At 51.7% G+C, this 21,409-nt stretch overlaps 1 protein-coding gene across 2 annotated transcripts in view; it reads right to left on the reverse strand.

The window, feature by feature from the left end:
* Positions 1 to 21,409, reverse strand: part of UBR4 (ubiquitin protein ligase E3 component n-recognin 4) — an 87,070-nt gene that overhangs the window by 2,443 nt on the left and 63,218 nt on the right. For both annotated transcript variants that reach the window (XM_069035017.1, XM_069035018.1), the window contains 17 exons: positions 20,473 to 20,646; positions 19,941 to 20,062; positions 18,871 to 19,068; positions 18,660 to 18,740; positions 16,361 to 16,448; positions 15,850 to 15,977; positions 15,378 to 15,485; positions 11,101 to 11,220; positions 9,826 to 10,016; positions 9,345 to 9,518; positions 8,775 to 8,874; positions 7,745 to 7,963; positions 7,396 to 7,509; positions 6,756 to 6,898; positions 6,334 to 6,459; positions 5,199 to 5,393; positions 3,201 to 3,425 (listed from right to left, as the gene is read on the reverse strand). In XM_069035017.1, coding sequence (XP_068891118.1) covers positions 3,201 to 3,425; positions 5,199 to 5,393; positions 6,334 to 6,459; positions 6,756 to 6,898; positions 7,396 to 7,509; positions 7,745 to 7,963; positions 8,775 to 8,874; positions 9,345 to 9,518; positions 9,826 to 10,016; positions 11,101 to 11,220; positions 15,378 to 15,485; positions 15,850 to 15,977; positions 16,361 to 16,448; positions 18,660 to 18,740; positions 18,871 to 19,068; positions 19,941 to 20,062; positions 20,473 to 20,646 — 2,506 coding nt within the window. The remainder of the gene's footprint in view (positions 1 to 3,200; positions 3,426 to 5,198; positions 5,394 to 6,333; positions 6,460 to 6,755; positions 6,899 to 7,395; positions 7,510 to 7,744; positions 7,964 to 8,774; positions 8,875 to 9,344; positions 9,519 to 9,825; positions 10,017 to 11,100; positions 11,221 to 15,377; positions 15,486 to 15,849; positions 15,978 to 16,360; positions 16,449 to 18,659; positions 18,741 to 18,870; positions 19,069 to 19,940; positions 20,063 to 20,472; positions 20,647 to 21,409) is intronic.

Genomic DNA, 21,409 nt, shown 5'->3' on the forward strand with positions numbered 1-21,409 from the left:
ACGAGCACAGAGGGATGTGGAGGGCTAAGACTGCAGAGGAAGCCAACAGCAGAGTAGGAAAAAACAATGTCCAGCCCTTGTTTGTGTGTTCACTGCTTGGAGAACAGCAGATTCCTGAAGGAATAACCAAACCCAGGTCTCACACACAGGAGGCATCAGTGACAGAACAGCCTTGAGCTTCTAACTCATCAAAGCATTTCTGCAAGATTCCGAGGAAATATCTTGTCCTCGAAGAAATGGAGGAATTTCCATTTAATATCTCCTTGGTTATTCTCCTGCCAGGAAAGGACTTCTTCTGGAAATCCAGCATCTGGATTTAGAGCGTTAGGAATGCCCTAAAAGGTGCAGAGCTGTGCTGGGACAGCAGCTCCCAAGTCTGCAGGATTAATCACAAACAGGTTCTGGCAAGGCGGAACCTCCTGCCAGCAGTTCTAATGGGTTTGGAATTTTCTTGCCTGTGCTCCTCAGGTACATCTGCCCCATCACGTGCTGCTTCCTGCTCAACACTTTGGAGCTTTGGAAAAACAAAAAGCCCTTTTTTGTGCACCTAGGACCAGCTTAGCTGCTGCTGCTGCTGTGAGTCAGCAACACAACAGGGGGCCCCAATTGCAACCTGCCCCAGGCTGGGGCTTTTTGGGGGAAAAATGAACATTTTGCTGCTCTTATTACAGGCTTCATTTGTGTGTGTGCCCTGAAAACAGACATCTTAGTAGGTGGCAGCCTGCTCGGGCAGCTCAGCTTAATTATTTAAAGGAAACCCAATTAGTAAAGGTGACTAAATTTCCACGGGATGAAGAGCAACTTAGAGCGAGGCTAATTCTGGCCTCCCAAATACTGCAAGCCAGACTTTTCTTTTCATGTGAATGGGTTTGATCTAATTGGAGTCTGCTCCTTTAATTGAAAACTAAAAGGCCCTTGTGGGTTAGGGCTGTAGTTACCTTCTGGAGCTGCTGTGTTTCATTCCTGGGAGCTGGACAGGGACTGCCAGCAGAAAGCCAGACGTGGACACTGGGGAAGTCTCGCTTCCCTCAGGAGCATTTTAGAAAGGTCACGGTGAAGAGCAAAGGGGAAAAAATCAAAAGGATCTTTTCCTTTCAAACCCCAGAAGAAACCTACACTGAAAAACATCTGTAGGGTTTTTTAGCCAGAATTCTTGGTTCAGCAGCAATGAACACTCGGATCAGTTCTTTGGGATCTGTAAATTACATGACAAAAACAGAACAAAGCCGGGTCCATCCTGGTAATTTCATCTTTGGGTTTAAACAGGAAGTGTTCCTAAAACAGGGGAGCTGCTGAGCATCTCCCCCCCTGGTACCAGTGGTCCCATCACTCCTGGCAGAGCCAGAAGCCCTTTTGGGCTCGATTCTCCCCAAATCTGACACTGAGCTGAGGAGCTGGGTGGGCACCTCCCCACAGGACAGGGAATGTGGAGATTTGCTGCCTTGGAATGAGGGAATGCAGAGCCTTGCTGCACCTTCCCGGGATTTACAGGATGTGTCTGATCTGGAGAAGATCCTCAGCTGCTCTGAGATGCACTGTGGGCTCCTGCAGCAGCTCCTGTCCCTCTCTGAGACTCACAGGTAGCAGCGAGTCCTTGAGTGTCCCCAGCCCTCACCCTGCTGTTCTCGGAACGGAGCTGCTCCCAGACAACACCCTGACCATGGAATGCTCATTTTAATCCTTTGCATGCAGACATCACCCTGGTGTCACAGCCGGTGCCTTCCTCACTGCCTCAGCCTACAAATTCCACATATTGGCACTTATCTGCAGAGCGCTTCACCAGCCATCGCCCTCTTCCTGATTTTCCACAAGAATAAATAAGCACAGCCCTTGGAAATCAGAATTGCCATATTGCAATTTCTGAGAGGCTTTATCAGAGGGAGGCTTTGTGCTCCCTTAGTCTGCAGAGATTAAAGAAAGCCCTTGAATAAACCTTGACATAATTCCCGAGCACTATTTCTGAGTGTGCTCCCCTGAAATTCCAGAGATTGGATGCTTTAGCTGGAAGTTCCTGCCTCTGCCTGTTCCAATACAGAACCATTTAGTGAGGGTTTAAAAAGCTGCAAACCCACCCCCTGCTTTGCTCTGCCAGCCCACAGGAAGAGCTGCACACCCCTGGGCCTCCAGGACAACATCTCCTGGATCTGCTGGACCCCTCCTCTTCCCCAGGATTCAGACAGGGAGCTGGAAACAGGGAACAGGAGCCAGGGGGAGCTCGAAAGCAGCACAGAGATCAATAGAGGAGCCCCTTTCAGAGCTCTCTCCTTTTTCCAAGAGCACTGGTTCATGCTGGGTTTGTACAACTACAATGTAATGACTTTATCAAACACCTAATTAATGTCATCAACATAAGAATGCCCTTTAAGGCGACTTAGAATAATAATGAATTGATTCCTAATTATGACAGCTATTTCAAATCATCCTTTCAGAAACCGGAATTCCCTTTCCCTCTCTGGAAATATTGTGCCTTTGTCAGGCAGGCACAGCCATTTATTCTCGTGCTTCAAGTGCCTGACAGCTGCTATTGATTTTTTTCTTTTTAAAAAGCAACGGCATTTGATTTCTATTTCTATTTTTCTATTTGAGGGAGGCTGGAGTGCTGATCAAAAGGGCTCAGAAGGAGCTCCTTTAGCAAGGCAAACAGGGAGTGAGGCACAGCTCGGAGACAGCTCATGGCTGGAGCTGCTGCAGTGCTGAGCTGGGGGAGGGAAGAAGGAAAAGCATCGTTTCCATTGATCAGCTCATTGATCCACTCCAAGAACACCCAGAACTGAGTGCTCCTGCTCATCGCAGCCCTGGGCTCAGGGCCACGATGGATGGGGCTTGCAGCAACCTGGGCTGTGGGAGGTGGCCCTGCCCATGGCAGGGGGTGGCATTGGGGGGGCTTTTGGGTCCCTCCCAACCCAGCCCAGCCCAGCCCAGCCCAGCCCAGCCCAGCCCAGCCCAGCCCAGCCCAAGCCAGGCTGGGACTCTGCAGCTCTGCAGCACTGAGTGCAAAGGTTACTCAGAGGGGTTAACACCCGGTGTAAACGACACACTCTGCCCGTAAGCCGCGGTGGCTCTGTGACAGTGACACGGGCGGGTGTGACAGTGACACGAGCGGCTCTGTGAAGGTGACACAAGCTCTGTGACTGTGCCAGTGACCCGCGGGGCTCTGTGCCAGCGACAGGAGCGGTGCCCAGCCAGGGGAGGGGACTGACCTGCTGGCTCCGCCCGGGGACACCACGCGCGCGTGGGAGGTGACGAGGAGGCGCCGGAGGATGTCCCCGCGGATGGCCCTCCACCTCTCTGGGGGACAGATGTGCAGGGCCAGCACGGTGTAGTAGTGGGGCCCGTCCACCTCGAAGGCGCTCTCCACCCACTTCTCCCGGGGCTGCTCCAGGAAGCTCTGCAGGTTCTTCTCCTCCCGCGAGGTCGCCCGGGTTCTGCAACACAAGGAAAGCCTCAGGGGCTGCTCCGGCCCCGGCGGGCTCAGCTGCTGCTCCCCAGGAGCTCGGGGGGGGCTGCCCGTGCCCCCTGCACAGGGAAACAGCTGGGCATCACCAGCTTCCCCCTAATTCATCCCCTGGCTGAGGATCTGCTCCCAGTGAAGCACGCAAGCCCAGCAAACACATTTTCCTTGGAGCTGTGGGTGCCACTAGAGAGGTTTGCCAGGCAGCTGCCACTGCCCCAATGGAAGACAACACCACTGTAGAGGTATTTTTCCCTTTTTTTGGAGAAAAAAAACGGAGCCAGGCCAGCCAGGCTGGGCACTGGAGTGGAACCATCTCCCATGGGACACCGCACAGCAACTGCAGCTCCCGCAGCCAACCTGGATCCATTTACACAACTCCTCTACTGCAAAAGCAACCCCTGGGAAGATAGAGGCCAAACTCAAACCCCAGAGACACTGCACTTACTGCAAGCTTGTATCAATATAATTTTATAACTTTCCTCCTTCCCCCCAGAGCTCCAGTGTCCCAGGAGTCCTGACACCCCAGAAGTGACAGTGCAAACCACGTGCCACAGGAGACTTTGGGAAGCTGCATCACACTTTACCACATCCACGGCTTTGCTGCACCAGGAAGAGGCTGCCAGCCAGGTCAGACCCTTGGTTTTTAAGCGAAATAAACTCTCCCTATCAGACAACAACCAGCATCCCAGCAGATAAAGCTGTCAGGGTTGTGTGACCTTTTCATCTGCTGGAAGATGCAGTTGGGAGCCAAGCAGCAGCTCTTTGTTTTCTCCATTTCGTATTAATAATTCTGTCTGGGAAGTACAGAAGGCCTTTTTCCACGTCTGCCCAGTGGGTTCTGGGCTCTGTGGTGCTAACAGCAGCCTAACAAGATGAAACAAATAGTTCCATTTATTTGTCTCCCAAAGGCCTGGGAAAACAATAGCACAGGGATCCGGAGATAGATATTAAAAACAAAAGACAAATTGTATTACAGCCAAAACCTTGATTAGTTCCAGGCGGGAAAGTGAAAGGGATTTCACTGCACTGCATTTGGAGTGACCTTGGTGTGTATTTTAATATTTATACCCTCATCTAATTAGTATTACTTACTAATAGCTAACTACTCAAATAGAGGATAAATATGGGCATCCCATTTTTGCAGGATCAGAACCAGCTCATGCATTCCAAAGCATCTGGGTGCCTATGGATGTGGCCATGTAGCCTCAATGCAGTGCCAAAGCACTGCTGTTTATTGGTAAAAAATAATAATGATAGCCCAAAAAAATAATTAAAAATATCAGGAAAATCTGATGGACCTGAACCCTCCTCTAGGAGAATTCCAGGATGTCGAATCTGGAAACAAAACTGTGTTATTTGAACACTGAATAAAATGATATCAGGGTTAAGTTCTCAACTAACAATTACTTCATCGCAGTGTCTCTTCTGCCTGCTCAGGAGAAAATTAAGCTGGCAGAGTTTCTTTAATGTAATAACCCTGTTGCTCACCCCAGAGGTAATAATTACATCTAGAATGGAAAGAGAAGCTAATTCCCAATTGCTTTTACTCAATAGGCTCCCTGTTATCCGGCATGTCCAGGCTTCACTCCCAACAATGTAAATCCTTAACAACCTACTTAAGATGTGCAATCCCGTTCCTCCTAAAACTTTGTGTGATTTCCCATCTTTCCTGCCCCGTGCACAAAGCAGAGCCCAGAGTGCAGCGCCCAGAGCTGAGGGAGGGCAGGGTGAGGGTGGCACTGACGTGTTGAGCACGTAGAGCACGGTGTGGATGATGTAGGGGATGAGGTGGATGTTGCTCTCCCGGCCGCCTCCCCCGGTGTCGATGCTGAACGACTGCTCCATGGCGAAGCGCAGGAACAGCAGTTTGATGTCGTGCACGTTGAGCTGGTACGTGGGCTCCCTCTGCCCCGTGCACTCCTGGAGGTACGTGTTGTGTCTGCAAAACAGCAGGGAAACCTTCACCAGGCTCCTCCTGGCCCAGCACAGCCCAGAACCCAAGCAAGGATGGCCCAGAGAAGCGTTAGAGAGTGAGGAGGCTGCACAAGGGCAGCCCCTGCTACCTTGGATTAACCTCCCCAAAGGGAGCCTCTCGGCTCACTCTGGCAAATCCAATTCCATCTGCAGATATCTGTCCACTCATCAATACTGTTTTCCCATGTCCAGGACCTGGGATACAGCTCCCTGGCTGAAATGCTCCCAGGAGGTTACCACTCCTGATCCCACAGAATCCCACACTGGGATTGGGAGGGACATTAAAGAGTACCCAGTGCCACCCCCTGCCATGGGCAGGGACACCTTCCACTATCCCAGCTTGCTCCAAGCCCCGTCCAGCCTGGCCTTGGACATTTCCAGGGATGGGGCAGCCACAGCTTCTCTGGGCATCTTGTGCCAGTGCACACCCCTTCACAGGGAAGACTTTCTTACCAATATCTCATCTACACCTACACCCTGTCAGGTTCAAATTTCTAATGTGACATTACAAACCCAGCACGAGGTGAACCAGAATCCTGCCAACAGCATCTCCATCTGCTCCAGGTAGGTGCTCAAATACCTCACTACCATCCCAGAGAAGTCTGGAAATCTACCCCAGGGAATCCACTGGCACCAGAAGGTTTCTTTCATACAAATGAATCAACATTGCACCTTCAGCAGTGAGTGGGGGCTAAGGAGGCACCGAAATTATTTACACGAAGCCAAGGAGCAAACAGACACCTGTATTCTTTAGGAGATTCACTCTTGATGGTAGAACCTGAAAGGGCTCAGTTTTACCAAGATTCAGCTGCACCACCCCTGATGCCAAGATTTCAGAGGAGTCTGTGGCAAGGCTCTGACTCACCCAGATGCAACCAGCTGGGGAAGAACCTCTCTGTACTCACCGTGCCAAGCACGTGGCAAAAGCAGACTCAGGCACGTGGGGCCCCCACACGGGCAGGAGCCCATTGCACTTGGTGTTGGCATTTTGCAGGGCTGCGCTCTCCCACTCCTCACGGCCCCGAGCGAGTCTGCACGGAGAAAGGGAGCGGGCAAGTCAGGAGGATGCAAGCTTTTGTCTAAGGAAACATCCCAAAAATGACGAGCCCACAGCTGCTGGCCTTGGCACAGTCCAGGCCTGGACACTGAGAGAAGCTGTGGAAGCAGACCCTGACAGAGAAGGGAAGAATATCAAAGCAGACCCTGACAGAGAAGTGGCTGCAAAGTGACCAACAACCAAGCCCACCCACCCCGAGTTCCACGGTGAGTGTCGTGACCCCAAACCACCCTGAAAGGCCCTCAGCCCCAGGCTGTGGGCAGCCTGTACCTCACAGCTGCCAGGTGGCAGTCGTAGTGCACGATGTTGAAGTGAGACACGGTGCTGTAGCCCTGCTGCTTGCGGGGCTTGTTCTCAAACTCCTCGAGCGCCACGCGCTTGGTGAAGGTGTAAATCCCCAGTACCTTGGTGGGCTGCAAGGACACACAGCTGGCTTAGAAACCACTCAGCTCTGCAACAGGTCACATTTCCTGCTCTTTCCACACCACACTGAATTGAATCTCTCCCAGTCCCCACCTCAAGCTTAAACTGATACTGTGTTTTTCCAGCTTTCACTGAAAACACACTTCCACTTCCCAGCCACCTCTGGAATTACTGATCTCAAGAACCAACCCTGAGACTTCCTGATCTTCCAGTGCCAACACTTGTGCAGCCAGACACTGGCAAGTCCCCTTAGGAGGTGAGAGGGCTCCGAAAATGCACCTCCCTTCACCTGGAAGTTGAATCTCCCTTCACCTGGAACTTCTATCTCCCATTACCTGAAAACTGAATCTCCCTTTACCTGAAACTTGCATCTCCCATCCACCATGACGTGGAACTTTTAGCTCCCATTACCTGAAAACTGAATCTCCCTTTACCTGAAACTTGCATCTCCCATCCACCATGACATGGAACTTTTAGCTCCCACTACCTGGAACTTGTATCCCTCCCGGCAGATGCAGCAGGTCAGTCCCGGTTCCTCTATCAGCTCCTCCATCTGTTTAAGCAGCGCAGTCTTGGTCACCACCTGGCCCTTCTCATTTGTCTGGAAGAGAAAAAAGCTCAAGCAGGTTAAACAGAATGACAAACCACACCAGCCCCACCACTGGCACTGGAATGCCCATCCCACTTCCCAGCAGCCGTGTTCCCTCTCCGGCAGCACCAGGCAAGCTGGGGGCTGGAGCTCTGCAATACCCATCAAGAAATCATTTTACACACTTCCTGCTGAGGCACTTTGAGCAGGGCAAGGAAGAAAAGCCCCTGAATGACCCAGCCATTACCGTCATGCCCAGGGTGCCCAAGGCCTTCTGCCTCATGGCCATGGCCATCCTCTTCTTCTCGGCGCGCGTCTCCTTCCGCGCGGCGTCGATCTTCTTGTTCACCTCGGGGTGTTCCCTCAGTGCCTCCAGGAGGTTCTCTGCCAGTGTCCCAATCCCTTCGTCACTCGACACCTGCTCCAGTTTGTGCAGGTTGGTGATGGAGTCTGTTCCTATTAGCACCTGGCAGGGATGGGAACGCAGCACTGCTCAGGAACAGGGGCTCAGGACAGGGCCTGTCCCCTCTAATCCCACGGGGACAGCAGCCCTGAGCTGCAACAAGTGTCTTCCTTCCTTTTTTAATGCCCCTGAGCCCTAAAGCTGTGTGTAACACTGGGGCAATTTGCCTCTCTGCTGGCCATTACCAAGAGCTCAGATGGGGATGTTGGATAAAACGTTTATTTTTTGGTAAGACACTGTATCGATGCCTTCAAACACCAACAATCACACCCTGAGGAGCTTATCAATAATTACCTTCTTTTCACATCGGTGTGCCAGTCTCACAACACACAGCAGGAGGAAATACTCAAGTCAGAATCTCTGACTTTTCCAGATGATGCCCAAAGCTGCCCAGCAGAGGCTCAAGGCATCAAGACAAAGACACAAAGTCACGTTCCCAATCTTGTCGTGTGACACACAAAACCCAGAGGATGCTCTGCAAAGGCAGAACTTGCCCAGGGAATACCTGAACAGCTTCCATATCTATGCCTACTTTGGGATTCCAAACAGGCTTTCATATTCTTGGAACAGGTAAGATCAGGAGAACTGGATCTTCTCTGCTTTATCCCCCTAAGAAAATTCCTATCAGACTAGAACCAACATCTTCTGGCAGAGAAAAGCTGTGAGCAAAACTGTTCCAGCTATGGTGAGGATAACAAAACCCAAGAGAAATGAGTGCAGAACCAACTCTTAGAGGAATTAACCCTGAGCTCCAGGCCCAAAGCAGAGTGACAATGCAGGCACGTCCCCCGTGCCTCCCGGGCAGTCTCCTCACCTGTGTTGCAGGGTGCTGCGTCGCAAGGCCTCGGAGCAGGCGCAGGATAAAAGGAAGTGCAGGTCGAGATAAGAACTTCTTCCATATGTCTGCATCCAAACTGCATGGAAAACCAGAGGCAGCAGCTGAGGGCCAGTGTCCCAGCCAGCAGCACGGCTCCAGGCTGCAGGGAGGACTCCCTCCCCCGTGTCCCTCGTCAGCTAATTAATGAAGGGACAGCCACACTCCCACTTCCATGCTGTGCACAGCCACGGTGCCAACTCTTAGCCTGGGGAATTTATGTCCATGAGTTGGCCACCAACAGCAAAAACTCTGTTGCCGTGCAACAGGAGGGGACAGGCAGGAAACACGAGGATGGTGATATCCAAGGAATCAGCTTGGATGGGTACCAAATGGGAGGATTTCAGGCTTTTTAGCTCATCCCTGTACGTGCACTGCCTCACCAGATCTCTGAATGCTCCTGAACGTGCACTTGTTCATGGATTTCTTGGGAGATTGTGGGGATGGAATGAGGAGGATGTCCAGGACACTCACACACATTAACCACACACATTAAATAGTGACTCTTACTTCTTTGCACTGGGAATGTGCTTTTTCATGTAATCCAGGGCATTCTGTGTGATTCCCTTCTGCAGGATGAGATCTTTCAGCTGATGGCCGTTGCTGTTGTTCTTTATTCCTGCTGCTATTTTACAGAAGCAGTCTAGGAAAACTTTATCATCTCCACTGTGCTCCTCATCATACCTGAACAAAGAGAAGAAATGGTAACTCTGCCTGTAGTTCTCATTTTCATTATCACTGCATGATGTACCTGCCCCAGCTCAGAGACTCAGAAAAGCCACTCAGGCCCCTGTCACCTCACAATGCTCTCTAAGGACCTATTTCTCAAGCTAGAGCTCACACATTTCTTTCAAAAATGGCTTAGAAGTGAAAGAGGAAATGAAGCTGAAGCCTGGCGTTACACTGGAGCAAGCACCAGTGAGGAAATAAAGGTAGAGATGTGGCAGTACAGCTGATTTCAGGGGCTTTTAGCTGAACTGTGCCAACGTACTTATCGAAGTTACAGTAGGGCTTGAACCGATCCACCAGGATCTGCATCTTCTCCATCTCCCCGAAGGACAGGTAGGGGATGATGCGCAGCAGCCCCTGCAGCACGCTCAGGTTGGAGCGCACGAAGGTGCTGTTGATCTGGTCCAGCAGCATCACCAGCTGGTCCTTGTCCCCCGTGAGGAGCAGGTTGCCCTGGGAAGGAAGAAGAGCAGGATTTACATTCAGGGATCAATCGACAAGAAAATCCTCACTCTGGTAGCTGGAGGACTACTCCAGTTGTGAAGGGGTAGTTGCTGATAAAAATAAAACCCAGCCTCGTTCCCAAAGGTCTTGTGGGATGGTATTGATGCCTTAGGTTTTAACTTTTAGATTTTTCAAATCCTGTACTGCTTGGTGTGTCACTCTGAAGCTGAAGTGTGGCCTGGTAGCTGCTGTTCTCTCATGCTGGTCAGACATAACAAAGCCTCTCTAGGTTTGCTCTTCGAGGACACCTCGATTGTCCCAGGCCCCAAAATGTGCAAACTAAAAGGCTCTGAAGAGGAGGGGCAGACTTGGGGTAATAATTGGAGAATTAACCCTGACATGCAAATGGACCAAACTTATAAAAGTGTGAAGGACCCGTGACCCAGGGTCCATCTTGGACATAGGCTTTGGACTGCCCAGGGTGTACCTTTGAAGGCCCTTCAAATAAATACCTCCTTTTATTCTCATATTTTTGTCTAGCCTCTGCTTTCAGGTGGCCACCTCAAGGCATCAGTATCAACTCCTCTAGCTGACAGCTGGCTTATTCCACCTACTGTTAAAGCATTTTCCAGGCAAAAGTCTAATAATTCCAACCCGAAGCACACCAGATTCCTGTCCACCCACAGCTTCAAAAGATGAGTGAGAAACTCTTCTTGTTGTCAGTCTGGTTGAGATTCATTTTATTCTCAATTAGCTGGAAAATCAATCATGTTTTCAACACATACAAAATCACTTCAAAAAACAAGGCCAAGCTGTGTCTTTTCTTGTCTCTCCCTGGCCTGTGGCCCAAAGCAGGAAGGAAAGGATCCAAGCAGTGCCTAACAACCCTCACCCAACTGTGCAAGACCCATCCTAACGAAGCCTCGCAGTGCTTTTGCTTCAGGGCCCTCCTTGAGCCCTTCCCCAAGACCTGCCAGAAGTGTAAGGAGGCTCAGACTCCATCAGCACCCCCCTGCAGCTCCTGGAGCCCAGCATCCCCGTGAGCAGGGATGTGCAAGCCTTGAATCCCAGGCAAGGGGCCCCGGGCACCCACCTTGTCCTCGCTCAGAGGCTCCGCGTTGGATTCATCCAGAATGATCTCCATGATGCTGAGCACCTGCTCGGCCACAGCTGCTCCCCCGCTGTCCTTGCTCTCCTGCTCAGCCACCAGAGCCTGCAAGACATGGGGGCACTCAGGGGAGCACCAGCAGCCACTGGTTTGAGGGGGGAGGAAGCACTGGAACACCAGCAGTCACTGGTTTGAGGTGGGAGCAGGCACTGGAGCACCAGCAGTCACTGGTTTGAGGTGGGAAGAGGCACTAGAACACCAGCAGTCACTGGTTTGAGGTGGGAGCAGGCACTGGAGCACCAGCAGTCACTGGTTTGAGGTGGGAGCAGGCACTGGAACACCAGCAGTCACTGGTTTGAGGTGGGAAGAGGCACTGGAACACCAGCAGTCACTGGTTTGAGGTGGGAAGAGGCACTGGAACACCAGCAGCCACTGGTTTGAGGTGGGAGGAGGCACTGGAGCACCAGCAGTCACTGGTTTGAGGTGGGAAGAGGCACTAGAACACCAGCAGTCACTGGTTTGAGGTGGGAGCAGGCACTGGAGCACCAGCAGTCACTGGTTTGAGGTGGGAAGAGGCACTAGAACACCAGCAGTCACTGGTTTGAGGTGGGAAGAGGCACTAGAACACCAGCAGTCACTGGTTTGAGGTGGGAGCAGGCACTGGAACACCAGCAGCCACTGGTTTGAGGTGGGAAGAGGCACTGGAACACCAGCAGCCACTGGTTTGAGGTGGGAAGAGGCACTGGAACACCAGCAGTCACTGGTTTGAGGTGGGAGCAGGCACTGGAACACCAGCAGCCACTGGTTTGAGGTGGGAAGAGGCACTGGAACACCAGCAGTCACTGGTTTGAGGTGGGAAGGGGCACTGGAACACCAGTAGTCACTGGTTTGAGTGGGAAGAGGCACTGGAACACCAGCAGCCACTGGTTTGAGGTGGGAAGAGGCACTGGAACACCAGCAGCCACTGGTTTGAGGTGGGAAGAGGCACTGGAGCACCAGCAGTCACTGGTTTGAGGTGGGAGGAAGCACTGGAACACCAGCAGTCACTGGTTTGAGGTGGGAGCAGGCACTGGAGCACCAGCAGTCACTGGTTTGAGGTGGGAAGAGGCACTGGAACACCAGCAGTCACTGGTTTGAGGTGGGAGGAGGCACTGGAACACCAGCAGCCACTGGTTTGAGGTGGGAAGAGGCACTGGAACACCAGCAGCCACTGGTTTGAGGTGGGAAGAGGCACTGGAACACCAGCAGTCACTGGTTTGAGGTGGGAGCAGGCACTGGAACACCAGCAGCCACTGGTTTGAGGTGGGAGGAGGCACTGGAGCACCAGCAGCCACTGGTTTGAGGTGGGAAGAGGCACTGGAACACCAGCAGCCACTGGTTTGAGGTGGGAAGAGGCACTGGAACACCAGCAGTCACTGGTTTGAGGTGGGAAGAGGCACTGGAACACCAGCAGTCACTGGTTTGAGGTGGGAGGAGGCACTGGAACACCAGCAGTCACTGGTTTGAGGTGGGAAGAGGCACTGGAACACCAGCAGCCACTGGTTTGAGGTGGGAAGAGGCACTGGAACACCAGCAGCCACTGGTTTGAGGTGGGAAGAGGCACTGGAACACCAGCAGTCACTGGTTTGAGGTGGGAAGAGGCACTGGAACACCAGCAGTCACTGGTTTGAGGTGGGAAGAGGCACTGGAACACCAGCAGTCACTGGTTTGAGGTGGGAAGAGGCACTGGAACACCAGCAGTCACTGGTTTGAGGTGGGAGGAGGCACTGGAACACCAGCAGTCACTGGTTTGAGGTGGGAAGAGGCACTGGAACACCAGCAGCCACTGGTTTGAGGTGGGAAGAGGCACTGGAACACCAGCAGCCACTGGTTTGAGGTGGGAAGAGGCACTGGAACACCAGCAGCCACTGGTTTGAGGTGGGAAGAGGCACTGGAACACCAGCAGTCACTGGTTTGAGGTGGGAAGAGGCACTGGAACACCAGCAGCCACTGGTTTGAGGTGGGAAGAGGCACTGGAACACCAGCAGCCACTGGTTTGAGGTGGGAAGAGGCACTGGAACACCAGCAGTCACTGGTTTGAGGTGGGAAGAGGCACTGGAACACCAGCAGTCACTGGTTTGAGGTGGGAAGAGGCACTGGAACACCAGTAGTCACTGGTTTGAGGTGGGAGGAGGCTCTGGAACACCAGCAGCCACTGGTTTGAAGTGGGAAGAGGCACTAGAACACCAGCAGTCACTGGTTTGAGGTGGGAGGAGGCACTGGAACACCAGCAGCCACTGGTTTGAGGTGGGAAGAGGCACTGGAACACCAGTAGTCACTGGTTTGAGGTGGGAAGAGGCACTGGAACACCAGCAGTCACTGGTTTGAGGTGGGAGGAAGCACTGGAACACCAGCAGTCACTGGTTTGAGGTGGGAAGAGGCACTGGAACACCAGCAGTCACTGGTTTGAGGTGGGAAGAGGCACTGGAACACCAGCAGTCACTGGTTTGAGGTGGGAGGAGGCACTGGAACACCAGCAGTCACTGGTTTGAGGTGGGAGCAGGCACTGGAGCACCAGCAGTCACTGGTTTGAGGTGGGAGGAGGCAATGGAACACCAGCAGTCACTGGTTTGAGGTGGGAAGAGGCACTGGAACACCAGCAGCCACTGGTTTGAGGTGGGAGGAGGCACTGGAACACCAGCAGTCACTGGTTTGAGGTGGGAAGAGGCACTGGAACACCAGCAGTCACTGGTTTGAGGTGGGAGGAGGCACTGGAACACCAGCAGTCACTGGTTTGAGGTGGGAAGAGGCACTGGAACACCAGCAGTCACTGGTTTGAGGTGGGAAGAGGCACTGGAACACCAGCAGCCACTGGTTTGAGGTGGGAGGAGGCACTGGAACACCAGCAGCCACTGGTTTGAGGTGGGAGGAAGCACTGGAACACCAGCAGTCACTGGTTTGAGGTGGGAAGAGGCACTGGAACACCAGCAGTCACTGGTTTGAGGTGGGAAGAGGCACTGGAACACCAGCAGCCACTGGTTTGAGGTGGGAAGAGGCACTGGAACACCAGCAGTCACTGGTTTGAGGTGGGAAGAGGCACTGGAACACCAGCAGTCACTGGTTTGAGGTGGGAAGAGGCACTGGAACACCAGTAGTCACTGGTTTGAGGTGGGAGGAGGCTCTGGAACACCAGCAGCCACTGGTTTGAAGTGGGAAGAGGCACTAGAACACCAGCAGTCACTGGTTTGAGGTGGGAGCAGGCACTGGAACACCAGCAGCCACTGGTTTGAGGTGGGAAGAGGCACTGGAACACCAGTAGTCACTGGTTTGAGGTGGGAAGAGGCACTGGAACACCAGCAGTCACTGGTTTGAGGTGGGAGGAAGCACTGGAACACCAGCAGTCACTGGTTTGAGGTGGGAAGAGGCACTGGAACACCAGCAGTCACTGGTTTGAGGTGGGAAGAGGCACTGGAACACCAGCAGTCACTGGTTTGAGGTGGGAGGAGGCACTGGAACACCAGCAGTCACTGGTTTGAGGTGGGAGCAGGCACTGGAACACCAGCAGTCACTGGTTTGAGGTGGGAGGAGGCAATGGAACACCAGCAGTCACTGGTTTGAGGTGGGAAGAGGCACTGGAACACCAGCAGCCACTGGTTTGAGGTGGGAGGAGGCACTGGAACACCAGCAGTCACTGGTTTGAGGTGGGAAGAGGCACTGGAACACCAGCAGTCACTGGTTTGAGGTGGGAGGAGGCAATGGAACACCAGCAGTCACTGGTTTGAGGTGGGAAGAGGCACTGGAACACCAGCAGCCACTGGTTTGAGGTGGGAGGAGGCACTGGAACACCAGCAGTCACTGGTTTGAGGTGGGAAGAGGCACTGGAACACCAGCAGTCACTGGTTTGAGGTGGGAAGAGGCACTGGAACACCAGCAGCCACTGGTTTGAGGTGGGAGGAGGCACTGGAACACCAGCAGTCACTGGTTTGAGGTGGGAGGAGGCACTGGAACACCAGCAGTCACTGGTTTGAGGTGGGAGGAGGCACTGGAACACCAGCAGCCACTGGTTTGAGGTGGGAGGAGGCACTGGAACACCAGGTGGTTTAACTGCCCCCCACACTTGCACCCACACCAGATAAGGAACGTCCAGGGGATCATTTGCAGCGCCAGCACAGCAACATTTCCCATCTCTCATAGCTGCCACAAGGCAGCAGGGCAGCCAGAAGTGGCTTAAATTCATTGGAATCCATGGAAACAACACTTCTGGAAGACGAGGCTGTCCTTACCAAGTTGAGAGTCCCCAGCATGACATTCAGAGTGTTCATCTCTGGCTTGACCAGCTGCTGCCGGTTTATTTTCACCTTCACACAGTAACTGAAGAGTTTTAGCAGCACCTACAAAAAACACAGACAAGGGATCTCTGTGGTACCTGCACAGCGAGGGGGGGATTTTGCTGAAACTAAAAGCACCCAGGAATACACCTGATTACACTTCTGGGGTACAGTTCAGCCCAGATTTTTACATCTATATGTACATCTTAGCACAGCTTTGGTTTTCATGTAAGGCCAAGGCAGGAAACGCTAGAGAGAGACAGGATTTAGTCTTACCAACTCCTCAGCTTCTACACACTTCAAGTTCTGTAAGGAATTGTTAACCAAGAGGAATGGGAGAGCTCAGAGGAGATTGTCTAAACCTCATGGATGCCTGTGGCATTTTGCACCCTGTAACTCCTGACCCCAGAGCCAAAGGGAGACTCACGGTTAAGAGGTGCCGGCCCTGCTTGAAGTCCTTGATCCCAGTCAGTCTGTTGAGCATGCACTCCAGGCCTCCACAGGGGGCCATCACTCCTGCCATCTTATACACTTCTTCCTCATCCTCCTCCTCATCTGCAGGACAGACACGGGTGGTGAGGACAGGAGCAGCCACAGGGACAGGCTCGTGCAGTGGAAGCAGAAATGGGGCGTAGAGCAGCACGCATTTACCAGCAATTCAAGTCACTTCAGTTGTATGGAATTCAAAAAGAATTAAGAGCAGGAAGATGAAGAAGGGCTGGGCAGAATGGTCCCCGTGCCATGCAAGTGCTCCCATTTGAAGCACAGCTTTAAAGCGCTGTTAAAATCCTCCTTCACTCGAGGTGAAGCAGGTAAATGCAGCAAAAGCAACGTCAATCAACTTTAAGCTCACTGCTGTGAGGATAATAATGTCATTGCTCTGCAGCAAACCTCAGATTTCAAATCTAATCCCAGCTTTCAGCAGACAAATGCATTACCAGTGGTGGAGTCGAGGGACTCGATGAATTCCTCCGTTGCATCTCCCAGTAACCCCCGCATGCGGTAAATGATCCTCATGGGCTCCCCCTGCAAGAGCAGAGCTTTTCATTAATTGTATCTCTGGGCACTTGTGCACAAGCCTGGTTCTGGTTTCAGGGTGTGCAGACACTGCAGCCCCAGCTCTCCCTCGTGCTGTTTCACCCGAGGATGGTAACACAGGGAAATCTTTCCCTCCCTCATCCTCCCCTTCCTGAGATGAATTAAAAACAACAGTAGAGCCACCTGCAAAAACATCAATAACTCATCCCTAGGTCTGTCCAGCTTTTCTTGGCACTGCCAATTAATTGACAGACTGGTAATGAACAGTCTCTTCCTCCTTACATCTCCTCCAGGTTTCCTTCAGCACCAGTGAAAGGTTTAGCCAAGGAAAACGGGTTCATCTGCAAAGGAACACCTGCTTTCCATGGCAACCTTTCCTCAGAGAGTATGGCACAGCATACCTGGGAAATACAGGGAGCAGGCACAGCCCAGGAAATGAAGCAGGACAGGCTAATTGGACGAATGCTTTCAAACAGATAAAATCTGCAGTGATGGCAAACGGAGGAGGAGTGAAAGGCAATTTAATGAGCTTTCAGTAAGACAGTACCTCACTGAAATGATGCAGCCAAAAAAGCCGTGCTTTTACCCTGAGAAAGGGACAGTTTTCCAGATGCATTTCCAGCTGGAAATACTGACAGCATATCACGAAACTTTCCATTTTTAATCCATAGGTCTGAATAAAAAGCAGAAAAGAAAAATCCCAGATTTGGGAGCAGGAGACCTTGCAAGAGAAAACCTGTCAGGGATCGTGCTAAGCCTAATGTGGAATAAGCAGTGCTTAATGTCACTGCAAATACATAAGCACAGGGAAAGCCCCGGGGGGAAGATCTGCTCAAAGGCCACGCTGGCGACCAGCAATTAACACCACAGGGGCCCTGGTAAAACGGCAGATGAACAAAAAAAGCCACTGAGAGACAAGGGAAACAAAAAGGGGCCTGAGGTTGCGTTTCTTGTGCGCCTGTCGCTCCCAGGGAACGGGCGGCTCCAGGAGGTGCTCACAAAGGAAGACAGATGAAAGCTGTTCATCCACAGGAATGCTGAGCAAACTCTGCCTTTCACCATCAGAGCTGCTGCCTGGGAGAGCTGCACGTCAGCTCCGGCCTGGCATCCCACGGGAACAGCTCCTCGCTGCTCCCAGGGGCAGCACAGGGATCATTTCCACCAGAGACTGGATCAGAATTCAAATCAGAACTCACAGATTAACACCAGCACCTCACTTCCCTTTCCAGGTTGGTACCTCGCTAAAAAATTATCCCTCACAAGGTCTGGGCTCGATTTTGCAGTACTGAAGGCTTTGTTACTGAAATAAAGCATTAATGAGGCCCATTTTATCTTCATTCACTGCTAACTGGCACTTTGTTTGAATTCTTCCCACAAATGATTTCAGGAAACTGAGGTTTCAAAGGTGATTTGAGGCCAGGAGGAAATGAGGAATGACCAAGAAATGCTGGGCAAATCAGTCTTGTTGTATGATCTCAAGCGCCTCTAAGAACATATCTGTAGTGGGCAAGATTGAGCCTGATGGCCTCACTGGGAGTTTATTTTAGTGGCTACGAGGAAAGAAGGGAAGAGCTTGGTCTGGACCACATCCACCTCTGGAACAAGCTCAGCATGACATGGGGGACTGGACCCTCAAGACTGTTGGGTCCATTTCTTCATGTGAAAAACACTCAACAAATACTATGAAAAGCAAACTGGGAGGATGAATCTGCCAAGTGCCTGAGATGCTGATGAAAACCACGAGAGCAGAAGTGCAAATATGGAGAACCATTGGATGTTCTGTGCACAACTAACTTGGGTTCGTCCCCGAAGCACAGACTGATGAGCAATCTGGTGTCCCTGTGTGTACACACACATTGAACTGTCGTGTGCAGATGGAGTGTGAAATGTGCTTTGAAAGGCAGTGACAACGTTCAGCTCTCCCCAAGGGAGCACAGGGAGTTTGTTCCTCAGGAAGAGTCACACGTGACACAGGACACAGCTCACCTGGGGCAGTGCTCTGCAATCACTCACGTTGCAGGGCTGTGCACGATCTGTCCTAACAGAGCACCAAAAGGTGCTGAGCAGTTACACCCAATAAATTACATGCCAGGAAATAAATCCTGACTCGTGTGATTTTGATTTTTCCCCCTCTTTTTTTTTTTTTGGTATGAAGGATGGGTGCTCTGTGCTGTTAACACGTACAAAGGTAACACACACCTCGTTTGTGGGACACCACACCTTCTTGTAGACCTCAGCCACAGGCAGATCCAGACTGATGATCTTGTTGTTCACCAGAAGCTGAAAGGGAGAGAAGAACAAGTCAAGAACAAGCTCAGGTTGTTGCATCACCACCCCAGCAACCACCAGCTGCCCAAAACCAGCATCCCACAGGTCTGTGCAAGAAATCCCCACCTCAAGAAATTCTCACCTCCATCCCGCTGTCGTCCTCCAGCAGAGCCACCAGGTCACAGTCCTGACAGATCTTGTTCTTGATGTCCCTCATGAGAGGCCCAATGCCAGGCTCGTTACTGCTGTAGGGATTCCCTGGCATCCTGCCCTGCAGGAAGTCTTCCTGCTGGGGGTCTTTCTCCAGAGTGACAAAGAACTCGGTGACTTCATTCTCTTCCTAAAGAGCAGCAGCAGAGACAGAGTAAGTAAGTTTTTCCCTAACCATGCTCCCATTCCTGCATTTTTATGGCAGGATGTCCCTAAACCTTCACTCCTTTCCCCACTGCTGCATCTGCTCTGCATGCCACACTCAGAGGATCTCCAGGATCATTCAGCAACCAAATTCCTCAGGGAACTTGAACAGCGACCTCCCAAATGGGATACACTGGGATACACTGGGATACAGATCTGCACTGGCTAATGGCAAACCATGACTGCAGACACTGCTGTTCCTGGGGAAAAGGAACCAGATCTAGGGTTGCTAGAGGTGGTTGGCGGTGATTGTCCTCCTCTATCATGAGACCCCACCTGGAGCACTGCACACAGTCCTGTGCCTCCTCAACAAAAAAAGGACATGAAACTGTTGGAGCAAGTGCAGAGGAGGCCACAGAGTTGCTCAGAGGACTGGGAAGAGATGAGAATGTTCAGTCTGGAGAACAGAAAGTTGTGTGGAGACCTCAGAGCACCTCCCATGGTCTGAAGGGGCTCCAGGGAAGCCAGAGAGGGACTGTTCATCAGGAACTGGAGTGACAGGACAAGGGGGAATGGGTTTAAGCTGGAAGAGGGGAAATTTAGGTCAGATACTGGGAAGAAATTCCTCCCTATGAGGGTGAGGCCCTGGCACAGGGTGCCCAGAGCAGCTGTGGCTGCCTCACCCCTGGAAGTGTCCAAGGCCAGGTTGGACGGGGCTCAGAGCAACCTGGGATAGTGGAAGGTGTCCCTGCCATGGCAGGGGGTGGCACTGGACAATCTCTAAGTCCTGCCCAAAGCACTCCCTGGCTCGGTTTAGGCAGTGTGACTCTCCTGGTGGTGCAGCCCTGCCCCACTCACAGGGTAGATGATGCTGCAGAGCCTCTCGAAGATGAACACTGGGGTCCGGTAGTCGTCGAGGCTGTAACGCTTGGCGGTCTCTATGCACACTGCCATGAACGCCTTGGTCTCAGACTCTGTGCCTGCCAACAAAAGGGAGCATTAAAATGGATACTGGAGTCAATTTTATAGATTCCACTTGAACTCAGCACACACAATAAATCCTCCTGCAGTCGGCCCCACGCTTTGGTGCTCTCTTCTTTTGCGAATCCCCTCGGTGAAAGATGAAAGGGATTTATTGGTAGGGTTACTAGGAAAACCTCTGCATAGCTGGGCTGCAGTAAAACAGCCCCATAAACAGGAGGAGGCTGAGATTCCTGGAAATAAGAGGAGACTAGAAATGCTATTCAACTTTTCTGTGCCAACAGGAAATACTGAAGCCATGAACCCCCCTGACTACAGCAGTCATTTAGAAAAGTTCTTTGTGTGGCTGTTCTGCTTTTTCATCTTGGTTGATCCAACGGCTGGATTTCGGGAACACAGGTGGTTTTACCTGTTGTCATGTCCTCCAGCATCTCCAGCAGCATGTCCTGGGTCTCATCAATCAGCTTTGTCCTCTGCACCACCAGCTTCCTCAAGCACAGGTACCCGTTGAGCACCGTGCCCACCAGCCGGCTCTTGAAGTGCCTTTTGATGGACTCCACCTCCACGAAGGAAGAGAGAAGACCTAGAAAGCCACAAAAATTCAGGAGGTGGGAGAGAATTGGATTTCTAGATTTCATAGCAGCAAACAGGGCACAGTATCATAAAGATGGCTTGTTCCAACTCCCATCAGGCTGTGGTTTAAAGCTCACTCCTGTGAACTGAGTGGTTGGAGGCCAAAGCCTCGGCCTGTCTTGTAAACTGTAACCTATGGAAGAATAGTTTGGGAATGAGGAAAGGGCCCAAGGAGTGTCCTAAGTGCTTGATACAAAATTCTGCACTCTTTGGCATTTTTCTGTTGCAAGCTGTCCCAAAAGCAGATGATTGCTCCTCTTGTAACACCTCTAATACCTCTGACGATGTGAAATGACTTATCAGTGACATCACCAAACTGGTCACTCCAACAATGAAGTAAAGAATCAGCAAACACAAGGATCCTTTCCCATGACACACTGATCAACATGCTGCTTCTTGCAAGAAGCCAGGCTTTGTGAATTCACCCACTAATGTCTGAAGAATGTGAAAGAGGATACAAAAAACAATGACCTAGTTCACGAGGTATTTCCATTTCCAACAAATTTTTGTAAAAGGGTATACACCCTAGAAGATGAAATAAAGCTCCCATGGAACAGGGAGGTAGGAGCAACAGGTAGGAATAAAGCAGCAGGGTTTACAGTGCTGCCAGGGACTGTACTATGTAATAAAGTGAAATGATGAAGCTTGCCTGATATGTTACCACAGTTCAGCTAAAAACTCTTACTAACCATAGGAAATATGGAAAAATCCAT

This window comes from Aphelocoma coerulescens, chromosome 21 (genome assembly GCF_041296385.1).
Source record: "Aphelocoma coerulescens isolate FSJ_1873_10779 chromosome 21, UR_Acoe_1.0, whole genome shotgun sequence".
Lineage (NCBI taxonomy): Eukaryota > Metazoa > Chordata > Aves > Passeriformes > Corvidae > Aphelocoma > Aphelocoma coerulescens.